At 65.0% G+C, this 18,036-nt stretch overlaps 1 protein-coding gene across 4 annotated transcripts; it reads right to left on the minus strand.

Annotated features, from left to right (window-relative positions):
* Positions 1 to 278: 278 nt before the first annotated feature.
* TSPAN32 (tetraspanin 32) lies at positions 279 to 14,458 on the minus strand. 4 transcript variants are annotated; one of them, XM_027577714.1, is made up of 9 exons: positions 14,358 to 14,458; positions 13,647 to 13,761; positions 12,774 to 12,871; positions 8,551 to 8,625; positions 3,539 to 3,640; positions 2,823 to 2,909; positions 1,128 to 1,211; positions 750 to 841; positions 279 to 420 (listed from the first exon to the last, which is right to left on the minus strand). In XM_027577714.1, the coding sequence occupies exons 1-9, from the start codon at positions 14,430 to 14,432 to the stop codon at positions 354 to 356; spliced, it is 795 nt and encodes a 264-aa protein (XP_027433515.1). In that variant the 5' UTR covers positions 14,433 to 14,458; the 3' UTR covers positions 279 to 353. The 4 variants fall into 4 exon arrangements, 3 of the variants coding, with proteins under 3 accessions (XP_027433515.1, XP_027433516.1, XP_027433514.2); XM_027577715.1 differs by lacking the exon at positions 1,128 to 1,211; XR_003517232.1 differs by lacking the exon at positions 279 to 420 and having other exon boundaries at positions 757 to 841; positions 1,128 to 1,300.
* Positions 14,459 to 18,036: the final 3,578 nt, after the last annotated feature.

Genomic DNA, 18,036 nt, shown 5'->3' on the forward strand with positions numbered 1-18,036 from the left:
ACAGGCCCTCGCTGCCTTGGAGGCGAAGGCTTCTCATGCAAAGGATGTGGTCTTAGGGAGCAGAGGACCGTCCTCACTGACGGCCATCAGGGAGGGGCCCTCGGTCCCACCGCTGCACGGACCCGTGTTCCGCCAACAGCCTGGCCTCCTCCTCCCCCGTCCCTCCGCCACGTAGCAGAAAACACCTCACATCGTCCTTGTAAGGCTCGCGGTTGAGCCGGCTGAGCCTCTGTGGGCACACAGGTGGTGGGACAGGCGGTTCAAACGTGTCAGTCGTCCTGGAGCAGCCGAGGGCCCCCCGAGGGTCCACTTGCACCCAGGCGGCCGTGGAGAACATCTGCTTCAGTTGTGGGCTAAAGCTTGGGGCTCCCCTGGGAGCGTCTGAAGAAGCTGGGCTCCTGGGGCTGGCAGCCGGGCACTCTGGGAAGCAGAGGGGACTGTGAGAATGTTCTAGAATGCACGGGGGCCGGGCAGGATGCCTGGGCAGGAAAGGGCCCAGAAAGCCAGGGCACAGGGGTTGGGCGTCTGGGTCTGGGTCCTTCCTGGGGCGCACTCGTGAGGTCAGGTCTTGGTGGGGAGTGGCGTGAAGGGGGGGGGTCCCTGTGGGGCTATAGGAGTGCATGCAACTCTCCAGCAGCTCCCCTCCAGTGGCCAGGGAGCCAGCCTGAGCACCCGGCTGCCTCCGCCTGCTGCTGGCCTCTGCCCCTTGGGGGATGGGGTGCGCGGGGCGGGGGGAGGTTGGGGCCTACCTCCGGCTCAGGGTGTATTTGCCCTTGCGGTCCAAGCTGCCACCAGAGCGAATGGCGAACCAGAGAAAGGAGCTGAGCAGCATCGCGTACACCTGGGAGGGCGGAGGCGTCAGCATCAGCGCCTGTGGCTCCCGGGGAGGGGCGCACGGCCGCCCTAGAGGCACTGGGCTCTGCAGGGCTCCCAACTGTCTTGGGAAGGCGGTGAGGTACTGTCCCCTGCCAGGCTGCCTCCCTGCGGTCAGCAGCCTCCTCTCTGGCTCCCAGTACACACGGGGAGCCCTGCTGCTCCCCGAGGCCCCTGCTGTTCCATTGGGGTGGGGGATCCGCGGGTGGAGGGGCGGCAGCTGGGGAAGGGGTGCTGAGGGAGGGCAAGAGTACCATGGCGGCGAGGCCGATGCCGGTCAGGGTGGAGGCGATGTTTCTGTGCGTCCTCAGGAAGCTCCTGATCCCCACCAGGCAGTCCTGAGCAGAGGGCAGCTCGCGTGGCACCCGCCCTGGCTGTCCCCTCCCTGCCCGGGGTGAGGGTCTCTAGCGCCCACCTGGGCCGAGTGCTAGGGCAATGGGAAGTCAGTGGGGGCTGGGGCGGTGCGACCTACCGCCCCAGAGCTCTGGGGGAAGGCATCACAAACAGGCGGAAAGCAGCAGGATGGAGTGGGCCTCCATGGGGACGGAAGGTCGCTGCCCCAGGGTCCTGCACGTGCCTTTCTTAGCGCCCGCTGACCTGCCTGGGCTGGGTCACGGGTCTGGCTCCCCTGGGCAGGCCGAGCCTCCCTCACTCCCTGGCCCAGGGTGAGGGGAGGGCAGAGAAATAGCTGGTGGAGGGGCTGGGGTCCTGGGCTGCCCCGGCCTCCGGCTCTATCCCTGACCCCGGTGCCTCCCCAGGGCAGCGCATCCACAGAGGCTCTCTCTGGAGGAAAAGGGAGGTGACCGTCCCATCTCTGACCCACTCAGATGGTGGCATTTGGTTTGGGGGAAGACGCTGGCATTTTGGGGAGGCCCGGTGGGACGTTCGGGATGCTCTTCTGAAGGCTGGGATGGGGAGGGACAGGAGACTAGCTTGGCGTCTGTCTGTGCATCCATCTGTCCACCTGTTGCTGGATAGGGGCTGGACCCTCCAGCCTCCGTACTGCCACCCAGGCCTCTGTCCTGGCTGGAGTCCCGCCCCTGCTCAGACCTGGGCCACAGGACTGACCGGCTGGCCTGGAGGTTGGGACCTCTGGCCTCCAGGGGCAGCCGGAAACAGTCCCAGGAACCCGGGGCCACAACCCTGCAGCCTGGCCTGGGTGCCCCGTGGGAAAGCGGCCCCTGATCAGCCCCTACTCCCCGTGTGGCCACACGTCCTCCCGGTAGGCAGCCTGGGGGCCTGACCACCCTCCAGGACACCACCCCAGCCACTCCCATGCCCTCCCCAGGGCAGCTCTAGCACCCACACCCACGCTCTGTGGCCTTTACGGTGGGGACCCCTCCGTTCTGGAAGGCCACAGAGCTCAGCCCACTTTGCTGACGGGCACCGGAGGCCTCTCCCTGAGAGGCACGCGCTCTCAGCCCCCTCCAGGCATGCTGGGCCCTCTGCTGCCCCCACCCTTCCCTTCTGGGCCAGGAGCCATTTGCATCCTCCTGTCTGCTCCTTGGAAGGCAGCCGGGAGCCTCTCGCCCAGAGATAGGGGTGGGTTTGTTTCCCGGACAGCGGGGGAGGGGAGCCGGTAGGGCGGCTGCGTCAGGGAGGGCTGGTGGGGAAGCTGGAGGAGGTGCCAGGCCCCTCTCTGGGCCATGGGGAAGAAGGGACTTCCTGGCTCTGCGTGCCACTGACCCTCCCTGTCCCTTCCGTGGAATGTCCTTCTGGCTCCTTCCCAAGGAGCCCCCTCCAGACCAATGTCTGTCTTCCTCCTCCCTGTGCGCTTCTGGAGGCTTCCGAGGGCAGGCGTGACCTCGGAGGGGATGAAAGAGTGAAGGGAGCAAGGGGCCGAGTCCAGCCCTCACTGCGGCCTCCAGGAGTCCTGCAGTTGGGGGGGGGGGCTGGGGGCCGGGGGAGGCCAGGGAGGGAGAGCGCAGGTCCTGGCCTCCCCTCCTCACCTGTCTCGCTGCCTGCTCTCCCCGACACAGACCGGCCTCCACGTCCCCCAGGAGGCTGAAAGGAGAGCTCTTGCCACAGCACAGGAACTGCAAGAACGTATGGAGGGATGCGTCTGCAAGGCGGGGCAGGTGGGGGGCAGCACAAGGAGGCCACCGGCGAGGGGCACCCAGCAGAGCTGCCCCAAGAGGCCAGGGCCACGGGCCGCGTGCGGAGGGTGGCAGGCACCGGGCAGCCCGGCCCTCCCGGCCCCGCGGCTTCCCCATAAAAAGAGGGCTCTTAACTGTCCACCACAAGCTGTCAGCACAGCCACCGCCCGCCCCGCGGATGGTGCACCTGCGGGCGCCCGCCTCCCGAGCTGAGACCCGGTGGCCACTGGGGCCTTGCTTCATGCTGTGCTGTCACCAGCCTGAAGTTCTTAATCAGTTTTGGACAAGAAACCTTTCCGTGTTGCTTTGGCCCCCAAATTAGGTAGCCAGCCCCAGCCAGGCCAGAGGGAGAAGACAAGAGGTCTTGGTCCCGCCCTCCCCACTACCGAGAGGGTGTCGGTGGCCTGTGTCCCGGGACCCCCAGCTCAGCACCTGGGCGGGGGCCGGCTGATTCTGGGGGCAGGCCACTCCTATACCCATTTTCTGGGTTGCAGTCCAACTGGGGAGGCTGAATGTTCCGGAGCCAGCCTGGCGAGGGGGAGGCCACCCCCCCCCCCCGACATGCTCACCGTGTCCTGAATGGCCAGCAGCTGCTGCCGCGGGGTTCCGGACAAGTTCTTCACCGCCCGGTCATACAGCAGGTCGTAGGCGTCCAGCAAAGCATCCTCCACCTGCACCAAGAGCGTGATGGGAAGCCCTCCGTGCTGGTGAAGCCCCTCCTGAGAGACGCGGCTCCCCCGTGGTGGGCCTGGCCCGAGCGTGCCGTCCCAACAGCTTCCCCCCTCCTTTCGTTGGGCAGAGCCCCCTGAGGGCAGAACCTGGGTCTCCTGGGGGGCTGGCCCCCAGACTTCCACCATGGGGCCCCCTCCCGACAAGAATGGCCACGACTGTCCCCGTCCCGTGCTGGGGCCAGGTTCCTGCACGACGCGCCAGAGACCCAAGCCCTGTGGCCTGCCTCCAGCGCTGGTCTTTCGGGGTGTGGAGGGCCTGGCCGAGGGAAGGGCCCACCCTGCGTCTGTCCATCTGGGTGGTGGGACAGGGAAGGCCGACAGCCAGGCCTGGGCAGAGGAGGCTGGGAGAAGCCTCCCGCCAGGAGCTCAGCTCCCCGCTGATGGTCTAGGTCTCTCCCTAGAACCACCTGGTGGGTTCCAAAACCCCGGGCAGCTAGGCTCCAGGCAAGGCCTTTGACCAAAGAAGCCATGGGCGTCCAGGGCCAGCTCTGGGCAGACAAGGCAGATAATGGGGAAAGAAGGTATTGGCCAGGGGCCTGGCCAGGTGCTGCCTTCATTGCGCACCCCAGCGTCACCCAGACCCCACTGCTTCTACCCTCCTAAGCACCTCCTTCTGCCTTTGCTCACGCCACTCCCCGCAAACCTAAATGCCCACCCTTGCCACGTTAGTCCCCCAGAGACAAACCAGAATCTCACCTCCTCCAGGAAGGCTTCCTTGACTGCTCTGGACTCAGCAGTCTCTTGGCACAGGCCAGGCTTCTTTGCGCCTCCCTTGCCCTCTGAAGCCTCCTATGCCCTCCCAGAGACCCCGAGCACTCACACCCTGCCCCTTTTCCCACCCTGTGCTGTGCCGAGCTTACAGCTGGGACACAGCGGTGGCTGCTCAGGGCTGCCCTCCAGGGCTCGGGTAAACTGATGCCCTTGCCTGCTCCGGCCACTCATGCGCTCCCGGAAAGGGTGGCCGTCCGTCCGGCAGCCTGGGGGCCTGGGGTAGGTGGGCCGCAGAGGCTGCCTCGACAGGAACCAGAGGGACTTTCATCCCAACCCCACCCCCACTCCTGGCACTATCTGGCCCTCCCGTGGAGACATGCACTGCAAGCCATCCCGAATTGGGTCAGCTGGCTTCTAGCCAACCCGCTGGGAGGTGGGCAGTGCCCTGGGCTGGAGGGCAGGCGTTAGGCTGGCCACCACGGCTGCGGGGCCTGGCCAGTGGCCCTCTTTCTGCCTGTTGCCTCAAGACCGCGAAGCCTCTGTGTCTTCACAGGAGGGGGCCCAGGGAGGCTGGGGGCCCAGTAGGGTGGGCCTGGGGTCAGTGGGCAAGTGGCTCAGACCCCCCTCCTGGTTCCATCCCCCCACCAGGGCCCCGGGAGTAGCCGGGTGCCCCGAGGCCAGCTCTCTCTATCGTAACCTTGGCCTAGGAACAGTGTGCTGCCCTGGAGTCTGTCCCTACCACCCCAGAAGCAGGGGACATGAGCCCCTGGCTGCAGGCAAAGATGCAGATCCTGCCAAGCCACCTCCCTCACCCTAGACTCCCGGGCCGGGTGGTGGGGGCCAGGCTGGACTCTGCCCAAAGGCCTGGGCATCTGTCCCCCATTACGGAATTTAGAGGGTGCTCTAGGAGCCTGAGTCCGTGTTTCCCCAGGAGAAAACCGGGGTGGACCAGGTGGTCTCAGAGGCCACTAGGCCCTGCCACGTCTGAGCCCCCTGCCAGGGTCCCCCCTCCTTAAGCCTGACTTCAGACCTCCAGGGGTGCCCCCCAGGACGGATTTGGAGCAACAAGGGTGGAGAGTGGCAGCTAGAAAACCCCGTGAGGGGCAGGGGCACCCTCTCACTGCCCCCCCGCCCCGGGACCGTGGCCTGCTTTGAGGCCACGGAAGAACGTGGCTGGTCCCTTCTAACTGCATTCTCTGGCTTCCCGTCTGTAGGGTTGCCCCAGGCTGCTGTCGGCACCCTGTATTTCAGGATATGTTGGGGGGTTGTCCAGAGAGATGCAGGGGGACAGCGGGAGTGAACCGGTTGGCCTTTGGGATTTCTCTGGTCACTGGGCTGCCAGCAGGACCCTGGAGAACGAAGGAGCCTGGGGCTGGGACGTATCTGCGCTGGGAGGGTCCCGAGGCTCAGGTTCCCGGGGGAGGCCCAGGAGGGAAGGCACCCCTCATGCAAGCCCAGACACCTCTGCAATAGTCCCACCGAGCCCTTCGCTGGCCCCGTTCCTGCTGCGTGGCAGCCCCTCGCGGGTCTCTGCGTCCCCCCTCCACCGGGGTGGAAACTGAGGCCGGGAAGGCAGCTGGTCGCCCAAGGGTACCAGGCGGGGAGGCTGAGCCCAGGCTGAGGCAGAGCTCCCGTGACCAGGCCACTTCTGTGCCCGCAGGGGCCTGGACACGCACACACACGGCACTGGGAGGCGGATGGGGCCCCCCAGGCCTCAGGCCTGGGAGGAGGCCCAGCCCCCATCAGGGGTCAGGCAAAGCCCCGAGAACCGACCCCCGAGGGCCAGGCAGAGCCTGGACCAGATCAAGAGGTTTCATGGGGGATGGTGGTGGGGGGTTGGGACAGAAGAGGCCCAGCTGGGAGCTGTCCGGCTTCCATCCCCTCCCCTTCTCAGAGCGGGATCCCCAGCTGGCCCGTGGCCTGCGGCCCCTGCACAGCCCCTCCCCTGCAGAGCCCAGCATCCGGGGCTCCAGCTATAAACACAGCGTGTCAGAGAAGACAGGACGGGCTGTAACCCTAACCCTGGAGAGCCGCAGGGGGCCCCAGGGCACCCTGGCAGCTGTCCTGAGCAGGCCCACCCACGCTGTGACCCAGACCAGCAAGGGGCCGGACCAGTGGATGGAAAGATGAGCCTGAAATGCCTGCCCGCCCGGCTCTCCTTGAGCAAGCCTGCTGGCCAGCCCCACCAAGGGCCCCGGTCAACTTGCAGGGGCACCAACCCCCTCCAAGAGCCTCGCAGCCAGAGGAAATGTCACGGGGGGGAGGTGACCCCAAATGATGCCAGGGTGGCAGTGGGCAGTCTGGGGGAGATCCTTGGGCAGGGAAGGGAGAAGAGGCATTGACTCAGGGCCCTGGATGGTGGGCTGGATTCTCCTGGGTCCTCCTGCCTGGTTCTGCCAGCGTGACCTGACTCCCCACCCCCCGGGGCTGAGTACCTCCTCTGCAAGACAAGGGCATGGCCGCCACGCTCGGCCTGGTAACCCAGCCTCATGGACCCCAAGGAGCATGGAGTGGGAGAAGCGGAGCCCGCTTCTGGGGCACGGGAAGCCAGGACCAGAGAGGGTAATCACACAGCTAAAAGCACACAGTACGAACCCGGCCCAGGGTCCTGAGCCAGCTGCCCCCTGTGAGGCTCTGCTCCCGCATGACCATCGGGGGTGGGGGGTGGGGGGGAGGACAGAGAGGCTGGAGCCACTGGGGACTGAGACACACAGGCAAGAAATCACGCCTGTCCCGTGCTGCTCACACAGTGTTTTGCCAGAAGCCGAGTACGTTTCAGGCAGACTGGCCTCGGTGTCCCTGGGCTGGTCCTTGTGGAACGCATGGAGAAACTGAGGCCCATTGAGAGGAGGGGCTGCTGGGGATCACAGAAACTCAGGGCAGACAGGGCCTATGCAAGACAGCTCCCCTGCCCCTCTCTGCGGCCCCTCCTGCTGGCCCCTTGGCTTCCCAGCCGCCCCGGGGGGCTTGCCTGGGTCTGGGCTCTCACGGGATCTTGTCCACGGCTGGGGGCTGCAGGAAGGCCCGTCCCTTGTCCCTTTGGCCTCTGCCAGGAAGCAGCTGGGCTAGCAGCTGGCCCCTACTCGCCATCCTGCCGGGGCCCCTCTCTCCGAGCCTCTTGAGTCCCCACTTGCTCTGCCCAGACAGGGGGCCTGGCCTTGACCCCCAGCCCTGGTCCGGGAGGGGGCCGGCCCCACACATGCACTGGCCAGCCCCAACCCCCAGGCTGGCTCTCGGCTTCATCTCAGGGCCCCGAATCCAGACAGAATTTCTGGAGGGCCAGGCTGTCCTGGCTCCTGTGCCCCAGAGGCTCCTCCCAAGCTGTGGCCCTGCCCTGCTCCCCTGGGTCAGCGCCCAGGCCTGCAGGCTTCGAGCCCCACTCACATACGTGCTCTGGGGGCCGTGGCCCTCGTGACTGAGTTAGCCCAGAGCTGGTGCTTCCCCCAACCCCCCAAAATGGGACAAGGGCCCTCTCACATCCATCGACACTCAGCTGAGCCAGCCAGCACCCAGAAACCATCAGCGGAGTGGATGGCTGGATGGACAGATGAAGGAAGGAAGGAAGGCAGGCATCACCTCCTGCGGGGGGGGGGGTCCATCCCCACCATGACCGTGGGCATCACCACCCCAGTCACCACCAACACAGAAGCCCTGGGAAGAGCCCACAATGGGGGTGGGGCCAGGACAATAGCCAGCAACCCCCCCCCCCGCTGGGCTGCCCCTGCTCCAGGACTGAAGGGAGGATGTCCTCCTGGGGCCTGGACGCTGGCAGGGCCCACTCGGGAGCGCAGTCCCTTCTGGGCAGTTTCCAGAGCACTGACCCCTCTAAGCAATCCCTCAGGTCAGCCAGGACACCCCCCCCCCCCCGCTCTTCATACCCTTTCCAACTCCCGGCCCCTCTCAGGGCCTGGCAGAGGGCAGGGCTGAGGGGCTTGGGGGTGAGGGGGTCGGAAGCCCGCACCTGCCCCTGCTTCCCTGGGAGCTCCTGCCCCAGCCCCAGAGAGGCCAGGCCCCCAGGGCCCTGTGCCCCCCTTCAGGCAGAGGATGTCCCCCCAGAATGGTCTCTCCCCGGTGGAGGGGCGACTTTCCCGGTTCAGGTACCCCTCCGCGGTGTGATGGGGGTGGGGCCAGGCGCTCACCTGGGTGGGGTTGTGGAATCTCCAGAAGGCCACCTGCACCAGGGCGCCGAACACCAGGGCAAAGCACAGGAAGCCCTAGGACAGAGGAGGCACAGGTCACGGTGTGCAGCCCAGCGGGCCACCTGCAGGCCACCTGCAGTCCTGGGCCTTCCCCACGGGCTGCTGCCCCCCGAGGGGGAGACCCACTGTGGCCTGCGGGGGGCACGCTCTTCCCACCCCTTCTGGCCCTTTTGGGAACTCTCTCCCCATTCCCGTCCTGGCTCACGAGGGCACGTCGATGGCAGAGCCACGTCCCCTCCCCCAGGGAGGGAGAGAGTCCCCAGTTGATGGAAGCTCCCGCCCAGTGGGGCTGCTTCCGAGGATGGGCCCTGGGAGAAGAAACTTCCCCTCTTCAGGTGGGTCCAGGCGGGCGCAGCGTGGCTCTGGGGCTGCCCGCTGCCCTGGCCAGGGGGCTCCCTGCAGGTTCCCAGCAGAGACAGCTGGTGGGGCACCCCGAGGTAGGGTGAGCCTGGCAGAGAAGCACCCCCACCCCGTCTTCAGACCCTGCGCAGTCCCCTGACTTATCCCCCTGGGACCCCAATATTGGAGATGGGAGTTCTCTGGGGGGAATGTCTTTCCATCACCAGCACCCCCACAGTGCCCTTCTCTCTGTTGGCCGGGGGGTTGGAGCTGTTGACCTCCCCACTTGCAGAAGCCGGGAATCTTACGGACCCCGCCCCTGAGAAATGCACTTCACAGGCCCCAGGACTCTTGTGGGCAGTTTCAGAGGGTCACCCCAGACTAGGATCCCCAGCCTATATGCTGCCCTGGGGACATTATCCCCACCCAGAGCTCGGCCTGCCACCTGCATGCTAGGGACCCTCAGACTGGGTCTCCCACCTCGTCTCCTAGAGCTCTGGGCAGCTCATCGGGCAGCCGGCCACACAGCCTCGGTGTCCAGAGGGCTGATGTGTCTGCATCACCTCCTCCCTCCTGCACCGGCTTTGTGGGAGCACCGCTGCCCCGGGCCATGTGTCCCTGGCTGGGCTGACACAGCACCCCCTCCGGGCGCATCTGCAGCCCGGCACAGGCTGGGGCCGGGGTCTCCCCACCCAGGGGCCTCCTCGTGAAGAGAGACACCCAGGAGAATAGATGACCAGTGGAATGGAGAGATGCCTGCAGACACAGACGGACACACGGACAGGGGCTGTGGGTGGGGCCGGCACCAAGAACCGGTCCCACCAGGTGCTGGGAAAGAGCGGGCCACCCCCACCAGCGCCTGGTCTTAGTTCGGGCACGGGGGCCTCTGGCTGTGCTCAGGGGCGGGCAGCCCCTGCGTTCTCCTGCTCCCTCCCGCCCAGGGGCCTGCAAGGGCCTCGGTGTCCAGGACATGGGTTCCTCCCTCCCTCTCCTCCTTCCTTCCTCCCTGTCCTTCCTCCTCCCTCCTCTTCCTCCCCCCCCCCCCCACCCCGGGCTGGCTGAGGGCCTCCTCCATCTGGAAACCATCGCTCAACACTGCCTCCAGGCTGGAGGCCCTGAGCCAGCTCAGGGGAACCAGCATTTTCCAGAAATCATTTCATTCCTCAGGAGAGAGCGAGTCCCCTCCCTACTTCCACCCGCCCGCCTGCAGCTGGGGCCTGGGGCGAGGCCCACTCCGCATCCCCAGGGCCTGCGTGGTGCAGGCCTGCTGGGTGCAGCTGGGCCCGGCTCTGCAGTTTCTTGGTCCTTGTAAATAAAATATATAAATAAACAAGCCGCCCCTGCCAGCCCTGCTCTAGCAGCCCGGCAAGCTGGTTCATTTCCTGCTCCAGAGGCCTGTGTGGGGCGAGGCCCGAAGAGGTGGGGCAGGAAGGCGCGGGCAGGGCGGGGGGAGACAGAGGCCCGGCGCCCGGCACGTTGGGAAGGGTCTCCCCGCTTGAGCGTCCCTCGTATGTGCTGCTACACGTGTGCAGACACACAGATATGTCAGACACCGCGGGCGCAGGCCTCTCGGGGCCATGGGGCTGGGCCCAGGGAGGGGTCTGGGTGGAGCAGGCTGGGGATGCAGACGCGAGACCCCCGGTGCTCCCCCGCCCGGCCCATGGACCAGGGCAGCGGGCAGCCTTGAGCATCTGGGCTGGGAAGAGCAGGTGGGAGCTGGGGGCGGGGCGCAGGAACCCAGGGAGGGGAGCACCTTCCGCCTCCTAGAGCTCAGAGCTTTGGCCCAGCACCATGGCGTCCCCTGGTGGCCAGGCTGCTGCCCCTGCCCGGCCTCTCCAGGCCTGGGCTGGCCCTGCGGCCGCCTTGTCCTCCAGCCCTGCGCCCCTCTGGCAGGCCCCAAGCCTCAGGGTTCCGCTCTCGGGGGACAGTCCACCTGCCCTGTCAGCTCCCACTGGGCCTCCCCTCCCCCCCTGACTGCCGGCCAGAGTCTTTGTGGCCGCTTGCACCCACACTGCCCGGCCCACCAGCCAGCGGGGTCCTGGTTAGGGCTGGACTGCCGGGTCCCATGCTGCTCCCCGGGCTGGGAGCCCGGGCCGCAGCCTCAGGAGATGACAGTGTCCCCACTTCTGCAGATGTTTACGAACCAGACATTTGCTGACACAGGCTGGACCGAGAAACTGCCAGTCCTAGGGGCCCAGGAGGCTGCCCTCCGTGAGCCCAGGGGCTTGCCTCCAGTGCTCGCTGCCCCGTGAACCCCTCACAGGGTAGGGTGGGGTCGGCAGGAGCAGAGGGCTGGAGGTGGGAGAGTGGGGGTCTGGCAGCTAGAAGGGGCAGAGGGAGGCCAGGGGGGCCCGTGGACCTGCAGGGAGATGGTGAGTTCGGGAGGCTGAAGGGATTCCGGTTTAGAAAGGCCCCCTCTCTGCTCGGCCCCAGGGACTCGAGCTCTCTGGTTCCCCATGCAAACCAAAGAAGCTACGCTCCCACTCGCACGGGGAGGCAGGAACCTTAGTCGCTCTCGACTGTTGTCCTGGGCCCCCAGACACCTGGTAACATCTAGGAAGATCCGAATTGGGCGCCTGGGTGGCTCAGTTGGTTAAGCGACTGCCTTCGGCTCAGGTCATGACCCTGGAGTCCCAGGATCGAGTCCTGCATGGGGCTCCCTGCTCAGCAGGGAGTCTGCTTCTCCCTCTGACCCTCCCTCCTCTCATGTGCTCTCTCTCTCTCTCAAATAAATAAATAAAATCTTAAAAAAAAAAAAAAGATCCAAATCCCGAGCATGTCCAGGATTGTTAGCATCGAACAAACCTGGGCAGATGTGCTGGGGTCAATGCCCACTACCATCCGTGATTCACGGAATAACTCCTAACGTCCACCTGTCGTTCACCTTCGATCAGACCCTTCCCTGGCTTCCTAAAGGACCACGTACCCTGGACCCCTTTCCAGTGTAAATCTGCAACCCCAAGAGGCAGAGAGACTCCCTCTCCTGTTCTTTCCAAGTCTCCCAGACCCTCTGTCTGGGACTCTCTGTCCCTCACTCACGCTATTCAGTAAACTCTGTGTTCACTTTCTACCCCGTGTGAAGCTGAGGGCCCTCCTGGCTGGTCCTGTGGGACCTCCTCTGGGTCCTTGAACCTGGCCTGCCTCCATCAGCGGGACTCTGTCCTGAGCCTGCGAGGCGTCCCGGAAGGCCCCAGGCAGGGAGGGCAGGTGCCAGGGGGAAGCGGGGGTGCAGGTGCGTGAGCCCAGGGCACCAGGGAGCCCAGGTTCCGGCAGGAGAGGAGAGCCTGTGCCCAGGACAGACAGGCCTTGGGGGGGCGGGGCCGGACCCAAGGAGACAAGTAGGAATGGGGGCAACAAGGGGTCACTGTCCCTTGTGGGGTGAGGCAGAGCTTCTCCACAGCTGCAAAGGAGCAGTGCGGCTCAGGCCCCCTTGGGGCACAGCACAAACGCAGACCTACAGGTGACCTGGCCAGTGGAGGGGCTTTCCCCGCCTCCCCTGGCCCCAGTAACAGGAAATGGAAGCCGGTTCCCAGAGCCTCTGGTGTAAGAGAACCAGACGCTCCCTGGGCCTTTGGCAATGGCCGCCAGGCTTGGGAGGACCGGCGCTGCCTTTCTCGCCCCCCGTGGATGATGGGGTGAAGCAGGGCCTGGCGGAGGGGCCCTCGTTGGCCCAGCTGGACGGGCGTCCTGGCTGGTGCACACCCTTCAGGCCTCTGTTTCTGCCGGGACTCTGTGGGAGGAGGCAGGCTCCCTGGGCTCTCCCCACCCTGCGCGCTCCTGAGCCCATCCCAGGGGCCGGGGGACTGGGGGCAGGGACAACTCACCCCAGCCATGAGGCCCCCGGCCTCCCTCACCGTGGCTGCAGCGCCCAGGATGGCGCCCAGGGTCAGGAGCCCAGCCAGGCTGATGCCGACATAGAACGCTGGGTGGGGACAGAGAGCAGAAGGGTTAGGCATGCCCCGGGCGGGGGTCCCCAGTGCACAGGGCCAGCATCTGCAATCCAACCCAAGGATACACTCAGGCGGTAGGCTTCTGGGAGCTCTGAAGAGACCAGGAGCCCTGCTCAGGCCGGGATGTACCACCCACCACCCACTCCCTCTTCTCCCAAGGCTGAGAAGGCAGGAGCGAAGGCGGAGGCCAGAGGCCCTGCCCCCAACTTCTGCTTCCTGTCTGCCGGGGGATATCTCAAAAGCCACCAGGCAAGTGCGGGGTGCTCGTTCTTATCAGGCCAGGCCCAAGACCCAGGCTTCCTGCTCCAGGATTCAGGCTTCGGGGTAAAAACCCAGGGCCTAACGGCCAGGAGGCCTGAGGTGGGACCACAGCCTGTCTTCTGGGCCTCAGTTTTCCCCATAGCTGCCCTCCTTGACGTCCTGTGCTCTTGCCTGAGACCCAGCCCCCAGGATGCATCAAGGTCCAGGCCCCCTTGTTCCGGAGCAACCCCCCCAGGACACTGAGGCCATCTGGATGCCACCGGCTCCCAGGCTCCAAGGACAGGAGATGAAGGCACAGGCTGGGGCCCAGACCCTTGGCTCTGCCCAGTGCAGAAGGACCCCAGGGTGGCCCTCTCTGCCCACAACCACTGCCTGACCTAGCCCGGCTCCACTAGGAGGCCCCTACCCGCCCAGCCTGGGGTACCTCCCCAACTGCCTTTGCACCTGAAGTCCCCTCCCCGACAGGAGCCACCTGACCTTACTTACCCCAGCGGTGCATGGCCTCATAGGGGGTCCTGTCTGAGGATGCACGGCCGATGACAGCAAAGTGGGCCCCGAAGTAAGTGAGAGCCGCCAATGTGGCCATAGACAGGCCCAGGAGCTGGGGGTGGGGCGGACCACAGTGTGGGGGCAGGCCTGGACACATGATGAGGCCCGGAGCGCAGGGTCTGGGTCTCCTGGGTCCCTTGACCAACCTCCCTCTAGCTTCATGGTCTCACTTGAGACAGGCTCAGCTTTGGGACTTCTGGGTGCTTCTGTAGGGTGGTCTCAGGGAGGCCTTTGTCCCGGACACTCCGCCACACACACACACACATACACCGACAAATACACACACACAAACACACACACACACACACACACACACCCCGCTCTCCCCCCACTGTACACACATTCATTGTGCAGCTCCTCCCAGGACCCAGAACCTTGGGTCATTCTGTCTGCACAGCCCCTAGCGGCCCCCTCTCCCTGCCCCCCTCTGACACCAGTTCACCAGCCACCCAGGTCCCGCACTGCCTGGCGGGGCCCACAGGGCATGCTGCGCAAACAGCCACCTGCCAGGGGTCCACCACCAGTGGCCCCAGGTGCATGTCCCGGGGGCAGGATGGGGACAGCAGGGCTGGGTGTGTGTGGGGACCACAGTGCTAGAGGTCCACTGACACGCCCCCCGACACCCCCCCCACCCGACCAGCCTGTTACCAAGACAAAGAAGCTGGTGACCAGCATCTGGCATTTGGCCGCCCGGACCCGGCTCCAGGGCCCCATGGCGGCCATCTCTTCTCGCTTCTCCTCTGCTCTCTTCTCCCCTCCGCTCCCCGCCCTTCCCCACCCACTGTGGTTTCCAGCTGGGTGGGGGCCTCAGACCACAGCTGCCTGCCCAGGAGGTAGGCTGCCCTCTATTTGTCAACACACCCAGAGAACTGAGCCTCTGTCTGCTCCCAAAGACATGGAAGACGGGCAGGAAGGCAGGGGAGGGGCAGCAAGGTCAGTTCCTGCCACCCCTGCTGTCCCCAGCCCTGGCCCAAGGCACCAGGACCTCTGAGGGTATGAGCCCTCTCCCCAAAGGGTGCGGCCTTGTTCTTGGTCTGCCACAGAGCACATCCTGGGAGGAGGTGGGAGGAGGTGGTGAGTAGAGGTGAAGGTGCCCGGGTAGGGGGTGAGCTTCTTGTCCTGAGAGTATGCAAGCAGAATCCTGCCCAAGGCTTGATCCTTGGAGGAGTTTGGGAGACAGGATCGAATCTGAGCATCACTGTTGGAGCATCATCTTAGGAAACACCATCCGAAATATTCTGTGACGACAACATTTTGGAAAGGTAATTTGGAGCAGAGCTGTCTGGAGGGCGCCAGGGCGGGCCGGAGCCCTGGTGCCCACGTGCCCAGGTGGGCCTCCAAGGGAGGCTGTGTCAAAGCACGAGTCTGTCATTAAACTAAACTTTGCAAACCTGAGCACGGGGCAGGCTGTAGACTCGGGTGTGCGTGGGGCCGTATCCCTTGGAGGAGACACGTGGTGAAGCCACTGTCTGGGTCCAGTTTGGGCCATTTAGGACCGCTCAGCCACTGCTGTGGTCCTTGGGGTGGCAGGGCTGATGGGGGCCACCGGCAGATGGCTCACCTGTGGGCTACAATCGCTCCCCTTCTCTTCCCTTCTGTGCCTCTCACGTGGGGTCCTCCTGGACATGGGGACCTCAGCAGGGGAGGGGGAGTGCCCCCAGATAGCTGCAGGTGAGGCAACCCCTTGGCCTTCTAGCAACCAGCAGCCAAGCGCCAGGGCAGCCGGGACCCCTTGTCCGACCCGGTGCCTTCAGGCCGCCCACCCTGGTCCCAGGAGCCCCCACCCTGGGTCTGCAGGGGCACGAGGGCGTCTCCGACGGCAAGTGCCTATGGACCGCTCCAGGTGGGGCCCAGGTGTGACCCAAGGGGCAGCAAGAGTGAAAGTGGGGGACCCCAGATATGTCAGGGCGTGGGTCATGCGGGCTGGCCAGCCTGACCCTCTGTCCGTGGAGATGAGCCTCTCATCAGGGTCTGCCACACGCGGCTGTCGCTTTTCTCCAACTTTGGTGAGAAAGACAGTGCCTGGCGGCCTGTTGGGACGCAATGAGGTGATCCTGCCCGCTGCCAGCCCCCTGGGCGCCTCCGCACTGAGTTTGGAGAGACCCTTGCAGAGCCGGAGCCGAGCCAGGCTTGGGTTCTTGCCCTGCCCCCGCCGAGCATGCACCGTGCACTGTGCATGGGTGGCCTTGCGTGTCTTCCCAGAGCGGCGCCGCAGCCCTCGTGGGCAGGAGACAAAGCTCAGCCCCTCTAAAGACCGGGCCTCTGACCACAGCCCCCTTTCCACATACGTATGTTTACCCCGGTGAACCCCCACCCCCTCCGCTGAACCACAGCCTCCCGTTCCAGCACCCCGCCCCCGCCCCCTGGGAGAGGAAGCCGCATCTGCGGGGGAAGTCGCTGGCTCTGCCTGGCTACCTGGCCTTCAGCCACGTGCCCATCTTATCTGGGTACCTGGGCTGGCCACCCGCTCCTGAGGGCTGCGCTGACCCGTCGGAGCCACGGGGGGACCTAAAGTAGCAGGCCCATCCCCGAGGGGCTGGCTCAGGGGGACACGCCCCTGCCTGCCCCCCTTGGACCTGGGGGTCAGGCCCCACCACGAGCCAGCCTGGGCTGCCTCCCGTTTTCTTTTCCACGGAAGATGCTGAGCTTCCAGGTGCCCGAGGGCATATGTGTGGGTATGCTTGCACGCGTGGGCACACGTGTGTAATATGTTATTTGCTGGCCAGAGAACTCCTTTCTCCTTCCTCTCCCCGACCTCATCTAATAAAGGATTGGTTCACTGGAATCTGTCACAGGAGCTCACTGAGACTGCTCCCAGTGGCCACGGCAGGGACCACAGAGAGCCCGCTTGGCGACACGGTGCAGGACAGTAGCCCACCTTATCCCACAGACACCCGGGGGCCCACGCTGGGCATGTAGCCGATGGAGTAGAGGAAAGGGTGGCGGAGCCAGGACACCTGCCGGCCGGGAGAATCCCCGACACTGTGCACGGATGCGCCTCCATTGGGGGGAGCCCAGCCCCCGCCCCACGGGTGTGACTCTCACAGTGACTTCCTTCCTGAGACCGTGGGATAGAAGGCTGCACCTGATGCGCACCCCGCCAGGTGAGCAAGGCCAGCGTCACGGGGACGAGTCAGGTGGGGAGCACGGGCCCGGATGCGATGGGGTGGGAGGGCGCTTCACCCTGGGGTCCTCCTCCCAAGCCCACAGCCCAGTCTGACCATGATGCACACACACCAGACAAACCTCAACTGAGGGGCGTCCTACGGCATGCCTGACCTGTCCCCCTCGGAACTGTCCGGGTCATCACAAGCTGTCACAGACATGAGGACTCAATGTCCCGGGGTGCCCTGGGTGGGAACGAACCTGGGACAGAAACAGGCTATTAGGGAAAAACTGAGACACTCGGAATAGAGTGCGGACTTCAGTGGACAGTAATGGTTCAATAATAGCCATTGATGCATTGTGACGTGTCCCAGACCCATGTCAGATGTTGGTATGAGGTGAAGCTGGGCGTAGGGTACATGTGAACTCCCTGTATACCTTTGCAACATTTCTGTAAATCTAAAACTGTCCTACAATATATTTTATTTAAAAACATGGTTTTGGGGCGCCTGGGTGGCTCAGTTGGTTAAGCGACTGCCTTTGGCTCAGGTCATGATCCTGGAGTCCCGGGATCGAGTCCTATGTCGGGCTCCCTGCTCAGCAGGGAGTCTGCTGCTCCCTCTGACTCTCCTCCCTCTCATGCTCCCTCTCGCAAATAAATAAAATCTTAAAAACAAAAACAAAAACAAAAACAACAAAAAAACATGGTTTTGTCCAGCATCCCAGGCTCACAGCACAGAGCGGAGTGGGCACATAGGAGCTGGCTCTGCCTGTCCACCATTCAGGGATGTCAAGTACCGGCCTGCCCACCTGCCCGCCTGCCCACCTGCCCACCTGTTCACCTGCCTGCCTGCCCGATTGTTCACCTGCCTGCCTGCCCACCTAGTCACCTACCCACCTGCTTGCCTGCCTGCCTGCGACCCACCCACCTGCCCGCCTGTTCACCTGCCTGCCCGCCCGCCTGCTCACTGGCTCACCTGCCTGCCTGCCCACCCGCCCACTTGCCCGCCTGCTCACTGGCTCACCTGCCTGCCTGCCCGTCTGTTCACCTGCCCACCTGCTTGCCTGCCTGCCTGCCCGCCTGCCTGCTGCCTCACCTACCCACCCGCCCACTTTCTCCTTCCCCCACCCACCGGCCCTTCATTCACTTGCTCCCTCTTCTACCCTTTCATTTTGTTAATTCCTGCAGCTCTTCACTTGCGCACTCTCCTGCCTGATCGCT

Source organism: Zalophus californianus, chromosome 11 (genome assembly GCF_009762305.2).
Source record: "Zalophus californianus isolate mZalCal1 chromosome 11, mZalCal1.pri.v2, whole genome shotgun sequence".
Taxonomy (NCBI): Eukaryota; Metazoa; Chordata; class Mammalia; order Carnivora; family Otariidae; genus Zalophus; species Zalophus californianus.

Coding starts and splice junctions, on each gene's coding strand:
- TSPAN32 (XM_027577713.2), bottom strand. CDS start 14,432: ATGGCCGCCATGGGGCCCTGGAGCCGGGTCCGGGCGGCCAAATGCCAG. Junction 12,872..13,646: donor TGAGGCCATGCACCGCTGGG/GTAAGTAAGGTC, acceptor GTCCCCACCCAG/CGTTCTATGTCGGCATCAGC. Junction 2,910..3,538: donor TGCTGGCCATTCAGGACACG/GTGAGCATGTCG, acceptor ACGTTCTTGCAG/TTCCTGTGCTGTGGCAAGAG.